Source organism: Amphibalanus amphitrite, unplaced genomic scaffold, assembly GCF_019059575.1.
Source record: "Amphibalanus amphitrite isolate SeventyFive unplaced genomic scaffold, NRLGWU_Aamphi_draft 001038F_arrow, whole genome shotgun sequence".
Lineage (NCBI taxonomy): Eukaryota > Metazoa > Arthropoda > Thecostraca > Balanomorpha > Balanidae > Amphibalanus > Amphibalanus amphitrite.
In genome coordinates, this window is record NW_024882532.1 from 198,774 (window position 1) to 222,351 (window position 23,578).

Below are 23,578 nucleotides of genomic sequence, written 5' to 3' on the forward strand. Positions count from 1 at the left end.
ATGACCCCGTAGGCCAGTAATCCAGTAGGCGAGTAAATAACGGCCAGTAGGCCAGTAATCAATAATAGCGGCAAGATAGACGCGCTGCACTCGCCAACGAGGTGAATTGACGTCGCCTGGTGCTCCATACTGTTCAGATTGTGAACATCCTCCCGATACTTTTTTACTGTAAACTGCCTTTTTACACCTCACGGAATATGTTGAATGGAATTCAACAAAATCAACGCAATACGTTAAAAAGCTGCACTGCAAATAAAAGGCTAAAACAATTAGCCAGTTGTATCGTTACTGCGCTATCGGCGCAACTTTGTGGCGATCTTCACAGAGGGCGACCGTCAATCGGTTTAGACGGCTTGCACCGTGAGGGTTTTAGTGAGGAACCGTGAGATAATGCAGCTAATTATAAAGTGCTCATCGCCCGGGCATGCCGTATGCACGGCTGGTTTACCAATTTATCATGCCGCGGCTTGATAAGGTAATTGTGTGTGATGTTTGTCGGGCGATATCGCTCCGATCCTGTTATGGTAAGTATCAATCAGCAGTTGCAAAATAATGAGTGGGGCGGTGGACTGCTGTGTAAACGTCACGCCGACCGGCCGTGCCGGACCGGCCGCGGGACAGCGGACGGCCACATCACTCACTCGGGCGATAGCTCCGGGCAGATCGTGAATTGGGTACAGCGCATAAATGGCTTACATAATCCCTGCAGCTCGGCTTAAACTATAAATTAGTGAACGGTTTGCCGTGTGACGTTCTTACTAAAAAAAAATTCTCAGGTTAAGATTTCTGACCTCCCAGCAAAATGAGCATCGCTAAGGCTCAATTTATTTTATTTTTAATTAGCATTGATGCTTAGATGTTTTGCTTAGCTTTTGCTAAGCAATTATTCCTTAAGTATTTGCGAGGTAATATAATTTTGCTAGACTTTTTGCTTGCGATGCTTAGAGCTTTGGAAAGATCATGTAGACGTTGTTTATGGGAGCTGAAACATGGGAACACCCAGTGGGTCATCGTCACGGATTTGTTCAATGCCATTCGTAAACTGAGCCCCCTCCCCCCCCCCCCCACAACACACACACGCCTATCAGCTTGTCCGTCAGAAGTCGGCTACTAGCGAGGGGAATCTACTTCAGCCAACACGGCCGTTGAAATTCATTCACGCCACGCTGCATCAGTGCAACATGTGCAGTGTGCACGATGCTGCAGACGTGACGCATTGGCGACAAACTGCAGCCGTCACTCCTGGGTCGGGGAACACCTTCACTGTACTCCTTCACTGGATGTACGGGACTCGTTTGACTGCGCGGTAATTTTTTTTTTTCTCGACAAAACTGATAGTATGTTATTCGAAGGCGACAGTCAAGGGAAAGTCATAAAACCAAGATGTGCGAAGCTCCGCCCCTGGGATCTGGCCCATCATTGTCTAAAATGTCCGCCCAGTTGGCTCCATTAGATCGAGGTCGGTACTCGTATATTTGATTCTTACGCCGCTGGACTTATATAAAACAGCTTAGGTACCTACCTTATTGGAAAATGTTGCTATCCTTATTCCTTAACCCTCGCCCGCACATGCCATTTTCCCATCCTATAACGCAAATGGGGGGGGTTGCCACCCCCCGCGCCATTTCGTTCCTGTTGGAGATAGAGCTTAGCGGTAAAGACCAAAAAGATTCTTTGGGAAGAGACGAATCCAATGATACCCAGTTTTACCTCCTCAGGTCTTAATCACCAAGGTAATTGACCTTCCAGGTCAGGTCAAACTAAAAAATGTTGCTGTTTTGGGTCACCGTTGGATATTAAGTGCGCTGCTTATCAAATACCGATGACGATGCTGTTTTCTGGTGCCAAGCCAGCTAGAACCTCTTTGTCACACTACCCGACCAGAATTTTGCTGCTGAGGTCATTTCAGGTCAAGTTAGGTCAAGGTCAATTATATGTGTTTGTATGTCTGTGTGTGTCTGTGTGTATACTGATGTGTGCACCGATTGTTTTTGGGTCCATATTACATAAAATCATGATCTGAGAAGCTTTTACCAAAAATGCGGTCAAAAAACTTCACAAAAAGTAAATTCAGCTTGCCTAAAACGCAATTATCTTAGATGACGTAGGTTGACCTTGACCCTGACCTTGACCCCTGTACATCGTCGAACAACATGTTCCATGATAGGTGGGAGGTAAGACTGGCAAAAAAGGCCGAAATCAGGGTGTCAAAAGCCCACAAGGCCCATGGCAAGCGCAAGATATTGAGAATTGGCCATTTTTGGTCATGACATGACCTGAAAAACAAGGTCATATCTCCGAAACCAAAAATCACAGAAACTTGAAATTTTCAGTGGACATCAAGAAAAGATAGAGGAGCAGATATACGAAAAATCAGCCTTCTAGCTCTAAAAATGTCGAGTGCAGAGCAGAAAGACTACCTGGGGGGGGGGGGTGGCAACCCCCCCCCCATGTGCGGGCGAGGGTTAACTTGGCCATTGATAATCAATCCTGGCATTTGGAAAGTTAAGGGTCACAGCTGCACATTATCACAGCCCTAGCATAAAGTGATGTGATTTTAAAGTGGACCCGGGACCGAAATACTGTGTCCTACGAAACTTGAAAAGTTAAAATTTATACCTAGGTAAGATAACAGTAGGCATTTGAAAAAGCAATTTCTAAGGATCAAAATTAAATTTTGAATCACATGGCAATCAATTTTTTCTCAACTTAGCCGATTTCCTTCAATTGATTTGAAACTACAGCTATATCGCCGGTCCCGTAGCTCAGTTGGTAGAGCGTTGGTTTCCGCGTGGTGAGAGCACGCGTTCCCGGTTATAACAGTCCGGATTCGAAGCGCGACGGGCGCTTGACATTTATGGGCCTCCTGACAGGTATGGTTGCGGTTGGTGGCAGGCCGTAGCCAGGCGAAGTCAGTGAGGGGACCGGCCGTGCGCGGCTATGTGCGCACGTTAAACTTTGGACTCTAAATTCTGCCATAGAACTGGAATTGCGCGATCGGAGGGTAGAGGGCAGGGTCACCGCAACAAGCTTCGCTTAGCGGTGGCTCTGTCCTTGTGAATCCTTCCTATCAAAAGGTTCGGACTAAATTTATAAAAAATCAAATATCTAGCCTCACCTTCTTGGGCTATTTGATATGAGCTGTAACAAAGAAAGAGCCTTTACCGTTGTTAGTAGCTGCACTTTGTCCATAGGCGGCGGAACGGGGAGGGCACCGGGGCACCGTGCCCCCCTTTGATTTTGGCATTTTTTAGCATTAGCCCTATGGGCCTTGCATGGAAAGAATGGGACCAAAAGTCGGCAGTGCCCCCCCCCCCCTTAATTGGAGGTGTTCCGCCGCTACTGACTTAGTCTGGTGTGAGAAAGCTTAACAAAAACCACATTTTTTCCAGTTTGCATATTATTAGAAACGTATACCCTTTTTTAGTGAGGTGCCGAAAACTGTACGTCTCGCATCAGTTAGCCCTACCTTACGGTACGATATCTACTGTTGGCGCATCACATCCGGTCAGAGTCGGGATATCATCCGGTCAGAGTTGGGATGTCATCGGGTCAGAGTCGTGAGGCCATCGACTATCGAGTCAGAGTCGGGATATCCGGGCCAGAGTCGGGTGCTTAATACCAACAATGCACCAAATACCAAGTTTTCTCACTCTATTAAAAATCCGTATTTATCAACATCCCAAGCTAATAATGACGGCATTCTTTTTTTTCAGAAAACACATTACGGGGTAAACAGAAGAAACTGAAGTGAGTATCTCTAACAATTCATTATTGCGATGCATGCTTCCTGTTGTCACCATTCATAAAATGCTAAACGTTTACCATATTAGGCTGTCCAAAGCGTTACAGTTAAAATGCATTTCCAAGTATTGCCATTTTCAGCTATCACATCTTCATCCGTGCTGCACACTGGGGCTCTGCGTGCTGTGTGAGGTTCTCAGCAGGGCTGTATGTTTAGTGGGCCTGTATTTAGTTCTCAGCTGGCTCCTAGTAAGGTTCTCGGTAGGGCTGTACGATGGTTCTCGGCCGGGTCGTGTGTTGCTCTCGGCTGGGTCGTGTGTGGCTCCCGGCCGGGTCGTGTGCGGCTCTCGGCCGGCTGGGTCGCGCGTGGTTCTCAGCACAGCGCCCTGTGCCGTTCCAGCGGCTCGGCCGAGCCCCGGCCGTCGTTCGCCACTGAGCTGCGGGACGTGCGCTGCTGTGACGGGGACTCCGTCACGCTCAAGTGTCGTCTGCGCGCCGGCTGCTCGGGCGCCGCTGTCCAGTGGCACAAGGACGGCGCGGTGAGTGCGCGCGCGCGGCTCCGGCGGCTCCGGTGGCTCCGGCAGCTCCGGCAGCTCCGGCAGCCCCGGCGGGTCCGGCAGGTCCTGTGGACAGCGTCCGTCCTTACATTGGCGCCCTCCAGTCCTGGTCTCAGCTAAATCGGTCATCTTTGCAAGTGATTACACACTAATAACGATTTAATTTAAACGTTTTAATTTAATTTAATACGATTTAAGTAATGACAGTTTCCGTCTGATTTTTTTTCTCGCACGTATCTCATCGTGGCGACCGTTACTTAAGTATAGGTACTGTGATTCCCTGTCTGCACTAATTACACTAATTGTACTGTATGCTAATCTTTGCTCCGATTGATATGTATCTGACTGACTCTGATCCTGACTGACCCCACTGACCCTAACTGACCCCGATTTTCCCCAACATACCCCGACTGACACCGACTACTATAACTGACCTCACTGACACCGACTGATCCCCTCTGACCCCCCCCCCCCCACTGACCCCCCCCCCCCCCCCCCCCACAGACCCCCACTGACCCCCCCCACCCCACTGACCCCCCACTGACGTCCGCAGGTGCTGTCCGACTGTGGCGAGTTCCGTCAGACTCGGATTGGCGACGTGCTGCGGCTGAGCATCGCCAAGGTGCATCCGGAGGACCAGGGCCAGTACACGTGCCACGTGGTCACCGACAGCGGCCGCGCCGCCTCCCGCGCCTGCCTCATCGTCGATGGTGAGTGGTCGTTCAGTCGCGCCAGGACGGCCCATGTCCAGTGTCCACCCCCGCCTCCCGCGCCGGGACGGGCCGTGTCCAGTGTCCACCCCCGCCTCCGGCGCCGGACACATAGCCCCTGTGTCCACTGTCCAGTGTCCAGTGTCCACCCTCCGCCTCCGGCGCCGGGACGGGGCCGTGTGGTGTCCAGTGTCCAGTGTCTAACCCCAGGACTCCGGCGCCGGGACGCTTAGAATTCTGACGAGCCTTCATTTATGAAAACATTGAGTGGCCGCGAGGGAGTGGATAAATTAGTAACTGTAGTATACCCGTAATTCAGAGTGACTGTTCGGATGACGTCACCCAGTACTCCCGGGAGACGTTCTTCCATGCCCGCTGGTCTAGATGAGACTCGGGTTATTCCGGGTCTTATGTGACTCATCCACGTTCCGCGCGGCCTTCGGCGTACTGTCAGTTTACGTGGCGAGTGCCTCAGACCCGAGTGGGTCCCCAGAGCCGCTGTGACGCCCGGCGGTCCAGACTCGGTCCGCTGCCCGGGGGGGGGGGGGGTCTGAGAACGGTACCGGACTGCTGCGGTCCATGGACTGCAGTCTCGCGGTGGCGGACGGTCAAAGCGCAGTCATGGTGAAATGGGGCGGATCGCTGCAGACAGATATGGATCGAAGAATGTACATCGTTATCTGGGCAGTGGTATTGGATATGCATCTATACAGACTACAGCGAAGAGCCGGCAGCGGGACGGAATCCTGTGTATGTACTGTAGTGCAAGCGATTCAGTGGAATGCTTTAGGGCTCTATCGGGTCACCTTGGAAGCTTCTTTTGTCTATGCCTATTGATAAGCGCCATTGATAAGTGCCAGTCATAATACCTACCACTACCTAGATGTTACGACATACCTAGTAATTATTAATAAACATAACCCTTTTTATTACTTTGCAGGAAACAGTGCGTAAGAAGCTCATCTGGAGGCTTTTCCATAAATAAAGCACCTACCTACGTTAACATACAACTCACAACCAAAGTATCTGGAGTGACTACTTTATCGTGGCATGGTAAATCGTGCTTACTGAAAATATGAACGGCAGTGGTGGTCGCGCTGGTCACAGCAGTGCTGACCCGCACCGGCCACAGCAGTGTTTTCAGTGTAGGTCTTAGCAGTGGTGACCGCGCTGGGCACAACAGTGGTGACCGCGCCGGTCACAGCTGCAGCCTTTGAACGTCGCGGTACGGTCTAGGTGCCAATCGGAACTTGGACCTTCGGAATTTCACAGGCAGCAGGCCTTGGACAACATTGGACAATCACCTCAGGATTTTATAAAGTAATCGTATGTAGCATTGATTGCACTGGTCTGCGTGATTTATAAGGTCAATGGTTTTTCAACTGTTTATAGATCAGTTTTTCACGCTGATTCCGGAAATGGAATCCGTTTTGCTCGATTAGCTCGATTTTTTAAGATACGTCGTTTTGCTCATATGTTCAAAGCTATGCTGATTGGCTTAGTATAGTTAATCACACAGAAGCATATATATGGTTAAACTGCAAACTGACCCACTATAAGTGAAATCCGATTACACTACACAAGCACTGCTGTGACACAAATGGCATTTTCACGGATTTTCGACTGTGTTGAGCACATGGGACGTCCCTCTTCAAGCACCAGCAATAGTCCGCCAGGAAGTTGACGTCCGACCGACCCTTATACCGTTTTTCCATCACACTTTGTGGCCACACAGTCTTTGTGGAAACATTCTACCTGCTCTTCACTACAATCACGGGAAATAATCGAGATGGGACCTAAAAAAGTGCAAAATGTATCAGCATGCCAACTCCAATGTGCATATTAATGCATCGGTGTGTATTCTTGACATAGTGTGGGAGCTCGAGCTAATCGAGAAAAATGGATACCTTTTCCGAATTCGGCACACAAAACTTGCATCAGAACAGTTGAGAAATCTTCCATCTTTTGGGAAAATGCATCAGTATGCCCACTCCAAGATTCATATTAATATATCAGTGTGTGAGCTGTTATCCGTGACATAGTGTGAAAACTGGAGCTAATCGAGAAAAATGGATAGCTTTGTTGGATTCAGCACACGAAACTTGTATTATAGAACAGCTGAGAAATCTCCAACTTTGGGGAACAATGCATTAGTATGCCCACTCCAAGATGCATATTAATATATCAGTTTGTGAACTTTAATCATTGATATAGTGTGAAAACTCGAGCTAATCGAGAAAAATGGATAGCTTTTTTGAATTCAGCACACGAAACTTGTATTAGAACAGCTGAGAAATATCCAACCTTGGGAAAAATATATCAGCATGCCCACTCCAATGTGCCTATAAATGCATCAGTGTGTGAACTTTTATCCTTGACATAGTTCGAAAACTCGAGCTAATCGAGAAAAATGGACAGCTTTTTCGGATTCAGCACACAAAACTTGTATAAAAATAGCTGAGAAACCTCCGACCTTTTAAAAAAAGTTTTGAAACGCAGGCCAGTGTTGGCGATTGGGAAGCTCAGCTGTCGATATAGTTAACGCTTTTGGGCTGGCCATGGTACATTTAAAGCAGCTTAACCCTCGCATTTGTGCGGCGTTTGCAAGCTTCTAATGTGTAGGGGGGGGGGGGGGGTCGGTTGGACCCCCTTGCCGTTTGGCCCTTGATTGAGCTAGAGCTTCACGGAAAAAACGAGCGTGTTGCCCGTGACGAGAGGAAGCCGATGATACCCAATTTTAAGGTCCTAGGTCATTGGTTGACCTTCCAGGTCAGGTCAATGACCCAAAGTCGGGAAAATCGGGACCGTTAGAAAGTCGTAAAGTGTGGCTGCTAAGGGGTTTTTCGGGGTGCTGATCACGAATAACGTGTTAGTTTTGATCACAGATGATGTCTTTAAGCATTTTGACCAGGTCGGGTCAGGTCAGGTCAGGTCAACTAGTAGGGGTCGTGACGGGTATTCGTAGTACGCGTCAACCGCCTCTGGCAGATTCGTAACATGTTACGAAGGCACAAAAACTACTTCGTAAATGTTCAAATAGTTTCTAAAAATTCGAATTCAGCTCCAAAAACTAGCCTAGAAACATGAAGAGCTCGAAAAAGTGAACCGAGGTCACCAAAGGTCAATGACCTGACCTGACCTTCAGGTGACCTTGACATCCACCCAAATGCATGGGAGCAACATCAAATCACATGTTTGAACGTTTGAAACCACGAGAAGCTTGCAAACGCGCGACTTATGTGAGCCGACATACGCCGAATCGCGATTCCGGCCAAACATGGGTTCGAGAAATAGGTCACATGTCAAGGGTCACTTTGGTCAGGGTCATGACATTTTCGGAGTAGGCGTAAAATTGATCAACTCGAGGGTACTGAAAGTTTCGTCGCGATCGTCCGCTTTTTACGCGAGTTATTCGCGAAAAACCATGGGGGGGGTCCATCCGACCCCCCCTACACATGCGAGGGTTAAATTGCAATGTTGAGGTCATGGTACATTGAAAGCAGCCTAAATTGCAGTGTTGAGTAGACTATTGCGCAATTTTCGGACATCTTTGGGCAAATGACGGGCTAAAGGCCTGGCTACACTATGCGTTTTCTTCGTGCGTTTTTTGCGTGTTTGCGTGTTTTGCGTGATATCGTTCTAGAAAAAGAACGATATTACGTTTTTGTGATGTTTTTCACCTTAAATTTTAGTTACATAAGAGTTATATTAGCTTTTGTATATAACCAAAGTAAAAATTATATTGTTTATAACTTTTTTCCTAGAACGATATTACGCAAAACACGCAAACCTGCAAAAACGCACGCAGAAAACGCATAGTGTAGCCAGGCCTTTACGGACATATCGTCGAAAATAACGGACATTGGACGGACATTGGACATACGTTTTCTAAAACTGGCACCACTAAAGTACGGTCCCACTTTGTAAGTTAATGTTCCGTGTCATTTCTTTTAGCGGACATCATTTTTGACAAGCACCCATCCATCTCCCTCCAAGGGTTGTAAAACTAGCAGAAACATTTGTCTTAATGTCCGATCAGCAATGATCTCGGAGCTTTGACGTTTATGGCTCATGAATTGAAATGAGTAAGCGGCTGCCGATATGAAGACTGCCTTGAGGAATAGGTTAGGTAACTCTGTTTTACTTCAAATGTTCTTCAGAAGGGTTGAATGGTAGACATATGCAGGAGAGCAGTGAATTTTCCATGAGTGCAGACTAGCGCTTCTCGCTTTGACCGTTTTGCATCGATCCTCTTCTCAGTGCTTTGACAGTAGGAGTATACCTACTTCAGGGCCATTTCATGACGTTGAAAAATCAATTCTGCCTGGCATGCGTGTGAAATTATTTTACGGCGGCCTGATTCGCTCGGAGGGCGGTGATTATGTGGAGCCGGTTCGGCAGTGCCGGCCATTACGCTGAGTTGTGGCGCGGGCGTAATAACCGCGGGTGACGCGGTGGCGGCATTCAGACCGGCGCGGCCGCCGGCGCCGTCAGACCGGCCGTCGGATGACGTCCTAATCGCCCGGTAATGGCACGCTGATGTCGCCCCGCCAACCGGTCATCGCCACAGCCGAACTGGGGCGTCAGGCGCTCATAATAGGTAATATCTGGCGGGTACCAGAGGTGGCCGAGGGCCGCTCACGTGGCTATTTAATGACGACTGATTACGAGCTCGACGCTTTTATGCGCAATGCACATTGCAAGTCATAGCTCGTACATCGTAGCCGCAACAAGTCGTTATTTTAATGAGGCAATCGTTTGAGTCCGTAAAGGTTTCCGTTTTCGGCCTCAGCGAACTGAGGATAGGGTAGCCCGAACTGGGGAAATGGTCGGCTCATAGAGAGGATTAGGTCGGCTGGAGCTGAGGGCTGGGCTAGAGTTGAGGGCGGGGTCGGCTGCCCATTGCATGATTGACGCATTGGATTGGATTGGCTGCAGCAAACAAGACAGAGGACACATTTGCAATAAAAATTGCAAATATGGAGATATGAAGTAGTGCTACGTTGAATTGTGACAGGTTGGATATGCTGTGATGTTTATTGTTTACCTATCCCTATCAATAAAGTATTTTGGTAAACTAACCCCTAGGCATTTACGCACTGTAGAGATTTATGCTCACGTCACTCATCATAACGTCATTCACGTCGTTGGGTAAATGTTTAGCAAATCATTTATGCCAAGATGCATGATACATAAGAGTTGTAATGCCGGGGTTAGAGAAGTGATAAGCCCACCTCCTTTCCCGACCAGCTGGTATAAGAAGCCTTCCCGTTTTTGCGCTGCCGCACTATGGTTGGAAACGGCCTCACGGATGGCCGGGGGTAAACGCGAAAAAATGTTTTGCCCATAACTTGTTAATGCGTAGACCGACTGCGATGAAACTTTGCATAGGTATACCAGTGTCTTTCGTGCATCATACAGTAACTCAGAAATGACGAGGTCACGTCACGTCACGCGTGTGTGACGTCATCATTGCAAGTATGTTATAAGTCGCCTATGTCTTTCGTTATGTTATCGATATCGCGAGACATTTTGAACATGTTTTGAATACTGCTATTACTGAATGGATATTGTTGTTATGCTTTAGGGCGAGAAATATCAACGTAGTGACGCACAGTGTCTTACTTTTGGTCATAAAGGGTCAAAAATTTGGAGAAAGAGTATTTATGATTTTTTTAGATTGGGCAAAAAAGTAAGAAATAAAATGACGATCAAATGACAAAACATGCGTCAGATTAACCCGGCAGTTGCTGGGGTATTTCCCCATCCGCCGTTTGCCGGGGGGGGGGCGTTCAACGCCCCCAGCCGATAACTCGCGAACAAATAGGCGCAGCGAAACGCACGAGGCGCGGCAAGCGAAAGAAGAACGCGACGAGACGATTCACATGAATACTTTTAAGTTGAATTTCGAGGTCACAGGTCGGGTCAAGGTCAGGTCAAACACTTGAAATCGGGCTTTCAGTAGCATGGACTTTAGAACCTCGCAATCGGTGCCTCGCGTTTCGCGTTTCGATTATATCGTCATCAGTTGGTCCTAAATAAATTCAGTCATCAGTTGGTCCTAAACAATCTGTCACAACTGTCACAACTGTCACAACCCTTCATATAAGTGCTAAAAGAGTGTCAGATCAATGTAGGGGTCAGTCAAACATAGGCCACTGGCCAGGGTCAAAGTCAGGTCAATCAGGTAAGCACATAACCCCGAAAATTAAAACTGGTACCTATTCGCAGCCCATGCATGACACATGTTTTATGGGTACTTTTGGGCGTAGAACACGATGGTGACATTCATTTTATCATACGAGTACGTGGCTGGTTGAAAAAAAAGATCAATTTCAGAAATGCATGCATCATGGTCGTGAAGTAGTCACGAGAAATTGCCAACATTCAGTTCAAGATTTTGGAAAATGTAGAACGATGATCAAAAACCATAGATAGCCATTTGATTTGCCATGGTATTGGCAGTGTAATGGCGTTTACAGCATATCTGTATGTCTGCTCTGTCAGTGAATATCCATATCCATACTCCAGGATATCCATACACGTTTGCACGATATCCATACTCCAGGTGCAGGGGCGAGCAGTTACTTCTTACGAGGGGTGCGGAGTCGAAGTCAGAGTCGGAGTCAGAGTCGGAGTCGGAGTCAGAGTCGCCCAGAGTCGTGGCAACGAGCCAGGAGTCGGAGTCGGAGTCGGGGTCGGTCAGGAGCCCGCAGTGGAAGTCGGAGTCGGTCCGAATCGGAACAGCTCCATCACGACTCCGAAACACTGGCAGGGGTCCGGAGTCGGAGACAGAGTCGCCCGGAGTCATGGCAACGAGTCAGGAGTCGGAGTCGTAGTCGGAGTCGGATTTGGCGCCACCACGACTCCGCAACCCTGCTTCTTACCATCATTTATAAGGATAAGCGATTGCAAGACTGACGAGCCGACCTGGTGCTAACGAAGCGACGGGTAGGTACGCCTCGGGAGATGAAGCTTCACGGACGATTTTGCGCACAAGTGCGCAGTCTGCTTTTACGTTCCCCTTACGCAGAATTGAACAGAGATTTATTCTGCCAAAAAGCTCAATGGAGGTCGATGGAGAACTTTTTGTATGTCTAATGAAACATAAACGTAATTTTGCAAATATTGCTGTGGTGACACTGCAAACAGAATGCAATGCCGTTCCTGATTTTGAACACGCATGGGAAAAAGAGTCACTTCACTCGATAGCCAACATAACAAGGATTATTTTGATATATAATAATCCAGTTTTACAACGTTATGGAGGTACTCCACATGCTATCACCAGCGCGGTTGTTTAAACCTTTGACGGCGCACCAAAAAGGCCACTATCAGAAACTCCCGATTCCACGTACAATAATGGAGACTAAATGCGCAACTAAATAATTTTTTCTGCCCAATTCAAAACATTTCATCAATTTCCAACAGAATGACACCCCAAATATACATATATTCCGAAATTGCCCACGGCCATCCGTGAGGCCGTTTCCAACCATAGTGTGCCGGTGCGTTCCGCGACCTGTGACGAGCGCGGCCGTCTGTTGTCGGCGTGCCGGTTTCGTCACCTGCTATCGGGCGTGGGAGGCCGTGCGGCCGTCATTCACAGATGATGAACATGTCATCACCTTTATCGGCGCGCTGCCGGCCGCCCCCGGCCGATTAACTAGCGGCGGCGCGGCGCGCTGCAGCCGTTTTTTCCGGCCGCGCGCTGGGACTGTTGGCGGCTCACTGACCGGGCCCGCGGCGCAGGGACCGGCCGTGGCGGCCCTCCGTACAGAGGGAGGGCGTGGGAGGCGCCCGGCCCTCTCAAAGGGCCGTGCCGACCGACCGCCGAGTCAGAGTGCACCCACCGGGCCCGGCTGGCGGCGGTGGCGCGGGACGGTCCCTGCAGTCGGCTGGTCGGCCGGACGGTCTGGGCCCGGCTGGCGGGGGTGCGGGACGCTCCCTGCAGTCGGCGGCAGTCGGCTGGTCGGCCGCACGGCTTCCAGAAGTCGAAGGCTTGAATCAAAAGTCGGACAGGTAGGCCGGCTTTCGGCTCTCTATCGCTAACGCGTTCCGAGCTATCGCGAGAAACGCGTCAGGAGCGCGGCACCATCGGAAGATCAAAACGGCCCTCGACTGGATAGGGTTCAGGTAAACGCTTAGAATATATCACAGAAATACATACGTTAAGCGTCAGATTTTGATCCATCCGCTCCAAGTGGCGCGGGGGTAAATGGTTCATCGCGGCCATTTTCTCCCCCGGTATATCGGGGCATGACCTGACTTATGATCTCTGCACATCTCATTAACCTGACCTGTGACCCCTGCCCTCACAATGCCCTGACCTCTGACCTCTGCTGCTCGCAGTGACCTGACTTATATCCTGTGCCCTCATAGTGACCTGACCTTTGACCTCTGCTCCCAAAGTGACCCGACCGGTGACTTCTGTTCTCACAGTGCCCTGGCCTTTTACCCCTGCTGTTGACAGTGACCTGACCTATGACCTCACAGTGAGCTGGCCTGTTGCCCCTGCTGTTGATAGTGACCTGACCTCACCTCTGACCTCAAAGTGAGCTGACCTGGGACATCAGTCTCTCTCATTGATCTGATCTGTGATCCCTGCCCTCACAGTGACCTGACGTGTGACCCCTGCCCTCACAGTGATCTGATTGGCGACCCCTGCTGCTCACAGTGCCCTGACCTGTGACCCCTACCCCCACAGTGACCTGACCTCTGACCCCTGTCCCACAATGACCTGACTTCTGACCTCTGCCCTCACAGTGCCGAAGGACAGTAAGCTGACCTGTAACATATGTCTCTGCCAGTACCCTGACCATTGACCCTTGCTGTTCACAGTGACCCGACCTGTGACCTCTGCCCCCATAGTGACCTGACCTGTGACCTCTACCCCCACAGTACCGGAGGACAGTGCCCTGACCTCTGACCTTTGCCCCCACAGTACCGGAGGACAGTGACCCGACCTCTGACCTCTGCCCCCACAGTACCGGAGGACAGTGACCCGACCTGTGACCTCTGCCCCCATAGTGACCTGACCTCTGACCTCTGCCCCCACAGTTCCGGAGGACAGTGACCTGCACGTGACGAGCATGCTGAGCAGCCAGGAGGGCCCTCCTCCGCCGTCCGTGGGCCGCCAGCACCTGAGCACCCGCGCCGCCGCCGGCCGCCTGCTCAGTCCGCGTCTCTCCGTGCCAAGTGAGTCCGGCAGCGAGTCCGACACGAGTCCGACAGCGAGTCCGACACGAGTCCGACAGCGAGTCCGACACGAGTCCGACAGCGAGTCCGACACGAGTCCAACAGCGAGTCCAACACGAGTCCGACAGCGAGTCCGACACGAGTCCTACAGCGAGTCCAGTTTTCCACGAAATTAGCGACAATGACCTAGCAACTCGTTAGTGCAATAAAATGTTCGAATTTAGATACATATTGTTGCCGTGTTATGATACTTAATTGACCGCCAAGGTCGCACACGGCCTTTCCCACTCAACTGACTTCAGCCGGCTGCGGCTGCTCTCACCAACCGCGAACCATCCACTTCAGAGAGATTTTCGCAAATTTAAAAGGCGGAGGGCTCTTGTGGGGGTTCTCAATACCGGGAGTCAAACGCGCTCTATCAACTGGGCTGCAGGAGCTGCGATTTGCGAATATGTTGATGCTATCTATAATATCAGATAATAGGCAAAATATTTGTCTTGATGTTTCTTTTTATGCCTTTACATTTTGTGTTGTGTGATGTGATAGGTACTGCCTGGTTGTCGTTTTAATGAAACTATGTAAAAATTATGTACTTTCAATTTGGTTGGGTACGTTGTTTTTCGGTCTGTATCCATTAAGTTGTGTGGTCATTGATGATGAGTCGACTGTCGAACGTTTGCCGGCCCGATCGGAGGTGTTTTTGCCGTGTGCTCGCCCGACAGTAGGTAGTCAGTTTTTCCCGGCTCATGTGTCTGTGTTTGGCTAGCAGAGGCCAATCATACAGGCACACCGCTCTGCCAGCCCGCCGACTCCTGTCACCGGGCAATGTGGAGTGTGCTCACTGAAGACGGCTGCTGCATACTCGAATAGCGTGGTACTTACATACCGCGATTCAGGGACACGTGACAGGGGCAGTCATCTGCTAATTTGACCCACTCGGCGCCGAACTGTACGCCGGCGTACCCTGACGGCTGACCTGAGCTGACCTCTGTCCAGGGACGCGAGCCGTCAGCGAGCAGCCGGGCAGCTACCTGCTGTCCTCGGGCGGCAGTGCGGCGCGCGCCCGGCGCCGCCTCGAGGCGCCTCGCTTCTACGCCGCCCCCTACGACCGAACCGCCGAGGTGAGTTACACAGTGGAACACCGGTGAGTGTCACAGTGTAACATCAGTGAATTACACAGTGTAACACCAGTGAGTGTCACAGTGTAACATCAGTAAATTACACAGTGTAACACCAGTGAGTGTCACAGTGTAATATCAGTGAATTACACAGTGTAACACCAGTGAGTGTCACAGTGTAACATCAGTGAATTACACAGTGTAACACCGGTGAGTGTCACCAGTGAGAGACAAGCACACAGACGCGGTCTCACACTGACTGCCGTCTCTTCCAGGAGGGCGAGAACGTGACGCTCAAGTGCTCCGTGTCGGGCCAGCCGAACCCGGCGGCCACCTGGGACAAGGAGGGCGCCACGCTCAGAAACTCGGACAAATTCAGGTGAGACAGCGGGGATCCCGCTGAGGAAGGCTGACAAAGTACAGTGCGACGGGCCTTGTGAACCTGGAGATTCTATCGAGCCTTTCATTCACTATTCTTGTCTTCACCCATTCGATTTTTTCTCACCCCATCTCTCTCATTCTCATTCACAGTCACTTGATACCATCCCAGGGTGACATCTCCCTCTTCTGTCTGTGTTCCCGGGGTGACATCTCTCCGTCTGTGTGTTTCCAGGGTGACATACCTCCCCCCATCTCCCTGTGTTTCCCAGGGTGACATCTCTCCGCCTGCCTGTGTTTCCCGGGGTGACATCTCTCCCCCATCTGTGTCTGTGTATTCCCAGGGTGACATACCTCCACCAGTCCACCGTCTGTGTGTTTCCCAGGGTGACATATCTCTCCCATCTGTGTCTGTGTTTCCCAGAGTGACATCTCCGTCTGCCTGTGTTTCTCAGGGTGACATACCTCCCCTGTATGTGTCGTGTCTGTGTGTTCCCAGGGTGACGTATCTCCCCCGTCTGTATGTGTGTTCCCAGGGTGACGTATCTCTGTCCGTCTGTGTTTCCCAGGGTGACATCTCCGTCTGTCTGTGTTTCCCAGGGTGACATATCTCCGTCTGTTTGTGTTTCCTAGGGTGACATACCTCCCCTGTATGTGCTTGTGTTTCCCAGGGTGACGTATCTCCGTCTGTCTGTGTTTCCCAGGGTGACATATCTCCGTCTGTTTGTGTATTACCAGGGTGACATACCTCCCCTGTATGTGCTTGTGTTTCCCAGGGTGACGTATCTCCGTCTGTCTGTGTTTCCCAGGGTGACATACCTCCCCTGTATGTGCCTGTGTTTCCCAGGGTGACGTATCTCCGTCTGTCTGTGTATTCCCAGGGTGACATACCTCCCCTGTATGTGCTTGTGTTTCCCAGGGTGACGTATCTCCGTCTGTCTGTGTTTCCCAGGGTGACATACCTCCCCTGTATGTGCCTGTGTTTCCCAGGGTGACGTATCTCCGTCTGTCTGTGTTTCCCAGGGTGACATACCTCCCCTGTATGTGCTTGTGTTTCCCAGGGTTGTAGGGATCATCTATGCGATTTGTCATCTATGCGATTTGTCATTTCATGTTGTCATTTTCATTTATATTGTCACCGCTTTATTAATCAATCTGTTACCTGTTAATTGCGCGTCAAGTTTGTTTGTTATTTGTAAACCGGCCTGCCGCTGGCCTCAACCTTCCTAGTAACCGCTGTGCCATACGCTATAGAACGTGTCGTGCAAAGGTCACGGCGGCACCCCTGAGGCGGCCGCTGCCCGTACGTTTAGGAGCCCATTGTCGTGACGTCATGCCTGCGAACAAAGGTCGCGGTAGGGGCTCTCCCGGCAGCCGGACGGTGACTCATACGTTGAGCTTGTTTCTCGCCGCGCCTGCGGGCATATTGATAGTACTAGGGACGGCCAGCATATGACCGCGGCTTTCGGCGACATTGTCAATTCGTTTCTCGACTCTGCTGTTCGCTACAAGACAAATACACATAGAAAACGGCTCGGGCATTTGGAGAAGAGCGGCTACTCTGAGGCGAGGGAAGAACACGGAGATTCACACAAACGACCTGACTAGGTTGCACCGGCCACAGTCGACCGAGGTGGGCTTCTGCGCCCTTAAAGACGCCTCTGACTGGCCATTGCGCTGACACCCTGGTCGGACCACGGTCATTGATCGGACCCTGTCACTGGTTCGTGCTCAGGCTGCCTTAGCGGGTAGACCTGCTCGACCAGACGCCCACTGGTGGGCGAGTGCTCGGTTCCGACTTTCACCGCCGGTCCAACGGCGTTCTGCTGGTTCCCGCCGATCCGGTTACGACACCGCAAGTGCCGTACCGACTCGGGCGTCCCAGGTGGGCGTAACGGTTACCACACCAGTTCGCGACCCCCAGGCTCTGTCAGCCGTCGTACGGCTCTCGGACGGACACTCTAATAGATCAGCCACAGATCAATAGATTGTCACGGACCGTCCGTCCAGCCACGCGCTACCCACAGCGCAGTACGACAATTGGTGACCCCGACGTGATCTCCGTTGTTCAACCTTAGCCTCTCGTCATGCCGGCGGACAGCGCACAGTCCGGCGCCGCAGCTCAAGACCCAGCCAGCGTTCCAGCTTCAGCCTCCGAGTCAACTCATCGGCCCATGGCTAGCTTCCGGCTACCACCATACTCTCCGGAAGAGCCCGACCTGTGGCTACTGCAGGTGCAGTGCGCTTTCGACGTCAGCGGGGTCGACTCCGACGAGCTGAGGTTTAAGCTCCTCGTCGCAAACCTCCCCGCCAACATCGCCGTCCAGGTCAAGGACGTCATCCGGTCATCTCGGTCTTTTGACGTGCTGTGTGCAGCGCTCCAAGCCCGCCTGGCACAGTCACGCGCCGACCGACTACAAGCCCTGCTCGGCCGCCAGCAGCTCGGCGATCAGAAGCCGACGGCGCTGTTGCGCTCAATGCGCAACGAGCTTGCCGCAGCCGGGGACGCCCCGGTTGATACGGAGCTCTTCCGTACCCTATTTCAACAACGGCTACCGCAGCCCGTCCGTGCTGCCCTCGCCCTCCTGCCAGCCGACAGCACGCTTGACGCACTGGCAGAAGCGGCCGACCGGTACCTGGAAGCTAGCGGACCCGACCCACGGCTATCAGCGATCGCGGCACAGCCGTACACACAGCCGGCACCGCCCATCGCTGCTGCAGTGACAGCCCCAGCGCCAGCTGCAACCCCTGCGCTGGACACCGTCATCGCCTCCCTGGTCGCTAAGATGGAGCGCCTGGAGGCCAGCAACCGACGACTCGAGGACGCCGTGCGACGCGACCGCAGCCGTTCCCGGCCGCGCCAAGCGTCTCGCCAGTCACGCCGCCCGTCACCGGCTCGTCCTTCAACGCCGCCGCACGACGACACGCTGTGTTGGTACCACCAGCGATTCGGCGCCCAAGCGCGCCGATGCAAGTTGCCGTGCTCCTGGATCGCCTCGGAAAACTGAGGCGCCCCGTGCTGATGGCGCAAAGCACGGGCGCCCCTCCTGCCGCGCCACTCCTCTTCGTGAGGGACACGGAGACGGACCGGCAATTTCTAGTCGACACCGGGGCGCAGGTCAGCGTGCTGCCTCGCCGCTGCCTGCCCAACGGGTCTACGCTGACCCCTGCTCCTGTCGGCCAGCAGCTCGTCGCGGCAAACGGCTCACCGATCGCGGTGCACGGCACCTGCCTGCTGGACGTCACCTTGAGTCAGCAGCACCGCCTGAAACATCGATTCTTCGTCACTGACGTCACCACACCCATCTTGGGCACCGACTTCCTGGCCGCACATCACCTCGTCGTGGACGTTGCCAACCAGCGTCTCCTGCGGGACGGCACCGTCTGCGCCAGCGCCGAGCGGTCAAGGCTGTGCTCCATCGGAGTGCGTCTCGTCCGGGAGCAGGCTGCTGCTCGCTTCGCAGTTGTCCTCGCCCGGTACCCGGATGTGACCTCACCAAAACCTGGACCAACACCGGTGAAGCACAACGTGACGCACCACATCGTCACCAAGGGTCCACCGGTGTACCAGCGGCCACGACGCCTCCCGCCGGAGCGCCTTCAAATCGCACGTGCTGAGTTCAACAAGATGCTCCAGCAAGGCATCATTCGACCGTCGAGCAGCAGCTGGACAACTCCACTCCACATGGTGCCAAAGAAGAGACCCGGCGAGTGGCGCCCTTGCGGCGACTACAGAGCGCTGAACGCCCGCACCGTACCAGACCGCTACCCGCTGCCGTACCTGCGGGACTTTTCAGCCGACCTGCATGGGTGCACCGTCTTCAGCACCATTGACTTGGTGAAGGCTTACCACCAGATCCCGGTGGAACCTGCCGACGTCCCCAAGACAGCCATCACGACACCGTTCGGCCTCTACGAATGCGTTCGGATGCCGTTCGGCCTCAGAAACGCCGGACAGACCTTCCAGCGTTTCATGGATGAGGTCCTCCGCGGCATACCGGGCTGCTTCGTCTACCTGGACGACATCCTGCTGGCCAGCCCGACTGCCGAACACCACCTGCAGCTCCTGGACCAAGTGCTTCAGCGCCTCAACACCTACGGCGTCGTCGTCAACAGGCACAAGTGCGTCCTGGGACAGGAGCAGGTGGTGTTCCTCGGCCACTCGGTAGACGCCGACGGCGTCCGCCCACTGCCTGGACGAGTCGAGGCCATCAAAGACTTCCCGGAACCGACCACTCAGTCCCAGCTACGGAGGTTCCTGGGGATGGTAGCCTACTACCACCGCTTCATCCCCCAGGCAGCCGAGCTCCTGCAGCCTCTGCACGCCTTAATCACCCACAAGGCAAAACGCTCGAGAGCGCCTGTCACGTGGACAGACTCGGCGCGGCAGCGTTTCAAGAACGTCAAGGACGCCCTGGCCACGGCGACACATCTCGCACACCAAGTCCCGGACGCGCCGCTCGCCCTCTTCGTCGACGCCTCGGACTGCGGAGTGGGCGCCGTCCTCCAGCAGCACGTCGCCGGCGAGTGGCAGCCCCTCGCTTTCTTCTCGAAAACGCTCCAACCTGCGGAGAAGAAATACAGCACGTTCGGGCGCGAGCTGCTCGCTATCTACCTGGCCGTCCGGCACTTCAAGCACGCCATCGAAGGACGGTCAGCAATCATTTTCACAGACCACCGACCACTGGTAACGGCCATCGGCTCCTCGTCCGACCGCTACTCGCCGCGAGAGGTCCGCCACCTGGACTACATCGGCCAGTTCGTGTCTGACATCCGCCATGTGCCTGGCAAGGACAACGTGGTCGCCGACACGCTGTCACGCACGGTCTCGATGGTGGCCCAGCCGCGACCCCCGCTCGCCGACTTCACTGCCATCGCCAAGGCCCAGTCCGAAGACGGCTCGCTGGAAGACGACACCTCACTGCGCCTGCGCCACATTCCGGTCGGCGAAGGACTCCGTCTGCTCTGCGACGAGTCCACCGGATCGCCTCGGCCGGTCCTCCCAGAGGCGCTGCGCCGGCCCTTCGCCAAGGCTCTGCACGACCTGTCGCACCCTGGCGTCGAGGCCACCGTCAAGCTCGTCTCTAAGCGGTTCGTCTGGCCCGGTATGGATCGCGACGTGCGCCGCTGGACCCGAACCTGCCTCGCCTGTCAGCGCTGCAAAATCGGCCGGCACACCAAGTCTGACGTCGGCACCTTCCAGCCACCTCAGCAACGCTTCGACCACGTCCACGTGGACCTCGTCGGCCCGATGCCTCCGTCAAGAGGGCACTCGTACCTCCTGACGTGCGTCGACCGGTTCACTCGGTGGCCAGAAGTCATCCCTCTGCCGGACATCCGCACCACCACGGTCGCCCGCGCCTTCCTCGAGCACTGGGTCGCCCGATTCGGCGTTCCGTCCATCATCACGACGGACCGAGGCGCCCAGTTCGAGTCGGCCCTCTGGTCGGAGCTACAGCGATTCCTGGGCTGCCAGCGAACTCGGACGACGTCCTACCACCCGGCCTGCAACGGTATGGTGGAACGCCTGCATCGCCAGCTGAAGGCCAGCCTCCGTGCACACCAGGCTACGTCATGGACGGACGTGCTGCCGCTGGTGCTCCTGGGCATACGCTCCACCATCAAGGCGGACCTGCAGGCGACGTCAGCCGAGCTGGTGTACGGCTCCTCACTGCGGCTTCCCGGCGAGTTCTTCATCAGCAGCCAAGCCTCAGCAGCATCACCGGCCGGCTTCGTACAGGACCTGAAGCGCGCCATGTCTCAGGTGCGGCCGACACTCCCACGTCCGGTCCAGCGCGCCACGTACGTCCCGACGGCACTCCAGACGGCGACACACGTCTTCGTGCGCAGGGACTGTCACCGCTACCCGCTGGACGCTCCATACGACGGACCGTTCCCGGTTACCGAAAGGACCACCAAAACCATCACCATCGACCGTCGACAGAAAAAGGAGGTCATCAGCATCGACCGGTGTAAGGCCGCCTTCCTGGAGACGCCAGACGAATCCGGTCATCGACAGTCTGACCTGCCGACTGTGCAGCCGCACGGTACTCAGTCCAGCGGCCCGCCGGCCGCGCCACCGCTCAGCAATGAGCCCAGCGGCCCGGAGCTTCTGATCTACGGTGACGCACCAACTCGCCCTGCAGCCGTCGCTCGGGCTGACGCTGCACCATTGCAGCCTCGGCCGATACTACGGACGACCCGCTCCGGCCGCGTCATACGACCTCCGGTAAGATATCGCCATGTCACTTTTGTCCGCGACATGTCTGGCGAGGGGGTACTGTAGGGATCATCTATGCGATTTGTCATCTATGCGATTTGTCATTTCATGTTGTCATTTTCATTTATATTGTCACCGCTTTATTAATCAATCTGTTACCTGTTAATTGCGCGTCAAGTTTGTTTGTTATTTGTAAACCGGCCTGCCGCTGGCCTCAACCTTCCTAGTAACCGCTGTGCCATACGCTATAGAACGTGTCGTGCAAAGGTCACGGCGGCACCCCTGAGGCGGCCGCTGCCCGTACGTTTAGGAGCCCATTGTCGTGACGTCATGCCTGCGAACAAAGGTCGCGGTAGGGGCTCTCCCGGCAGCCGGACGGTGACTCATACGTTGAGCTTGTTTCTCGCCGCGCCTGCGGGCATATTGATAGTACTAGGGACGGCCAGCTTATGACCGCGGCTTTCGGCGACATTGTCAATTCGTTTCTCGACTCTGCTGTTCGCTACAAGACAAATACACATAGAAAACGGCTCGGGCATTTGGAGAAGAGCGGCTACTCTGAGGCGAGGGAAGAACACGGAGATTCACACAAACGACCTGACTAGGTTGCACCGGCCACAGTCGACCGAGGTGGGCTTCTGCGCCCTTAAAGACGCCTCTGACTGGCCATTGCGCTGACACCCTGGTCGGACCACGGTCATTGATCGGACCCTGTCACTGGTTCGTGCTCAGGCTGCCTTAGCGGGTAGACCTGCTCGACCAGACGCCCACTGGTGGGCGAGTGCTCGGTTCCGACTTTCACCGCCGGTCCAACGGCGTTCTGCTGGTTCCCGCCGATCCGGTTACGACACCGCAAGTGCCGTACCGACTCGGGCGTCCCAGGTGGGCGTAACGGTTACCACACCAGTTCGCGACCCCCAGGCTCTGTCAGCCGTCGTACGGCTCTCGGACGGACACTCTAATAGATCAGCCACAGATCAATAGATTGTCACGGACCGTCCGTCCAGCCACGCGCTACCCACAGCGCAGTACGACAGGGTGACATATCTCCGTCTGTCTGTGTTTCCCAGGGTGACATATCTCCGTCTGTTTGTGTATTACCAGGGTGACATACCTCCTCCGTCTGTGTCTGTGTATTACCAGGGTGACATCTCCGTCTGTCTGTGTATTCCAGGGTGACATACCTCCCCCGTCTGCCTGTGTTTCCCAGGGTGACATCTCTCCACTTCTGTGTCTGTGTATTCCAGGGTGACATACCTCCCCTGTATGTGTCTGTGCATTCCCAGGGTGACATACCTCCCCTGTATGTGTCTGTGCATTCCCAGGGTGACATACCTCCCCCGTCTGTCTGTGCTCTCGGGGTGACCTCTCCGTCTACCTGTGTTTCCCAGGGTGACGTATCTCCGTCTGTCTGTGTGTATTCCCAGGGTGACGGAGGCCGGCGATGAGCGGCTGCTGCTGATCCGAGGCGTGCAAAAGTCCGACGCCGGTCTGTACCGGGTCACTTTACACAGTGACGCAGGACGGACGCAGGCCACCGCGCGGCTCTCAGTCATAGGTCAGAGGGGCGACTCAGGGCCGGGGAGGGATCAGAGGGGCGACTCAGGGGCGGGGGAGGGGTCAGAGGGGCGACTCAGGGGCCGGGGAGGGGTC

The 23,578-nt window shown here is 53.7% G+C and overlaps 1 protein-coding gene across 3 annotated transcripts in view; it reads left to right on the forward strand.

Annotated features, from left to right (window-relative positions):
• Positions 1 to 23,578, forward strand: part of LOC122369468 (titin homolog) — a 142,945-nt gene that overhangs the window by 99,877 nt on the left and 19,490 nt on the right. For all 3 annotated transcript variants that reach the window (XM_043344243.1, XM_043344244.1, XM_043344245.1), the window contains 7 exons: positions 3,717 to 3,750; positions 4,145 to 4,283; positions 4,855 to 5,011; positions 14,072 to 14,209; positions 15,206 to 15,330; positions 15,603 to 15,706; positions 23,353 to 23,483. In XM_043344243.1, the coding sequence (XP_043200178.1) occupies positions 3,717 to 3,750; positions 4,145 to 4,283; positions 4,855 to 5,011; positions 14,072 to 14,209; positions 15,206 to 15,330; positions 15,603 to 15,706; positions 23,353 to 23,483 (828 nt within the window). The remainder of the gene's footprint in view (positions 1 to 3,716; positions 3,751 to 4,144; positions 4,284 to 4,854; positions 5,012 to 14,071; positions 14,210 to 15,205; positions 15,331 to 15,602; positions 15,707 to 23,352; positions 23,484 to 23,578) is intronic.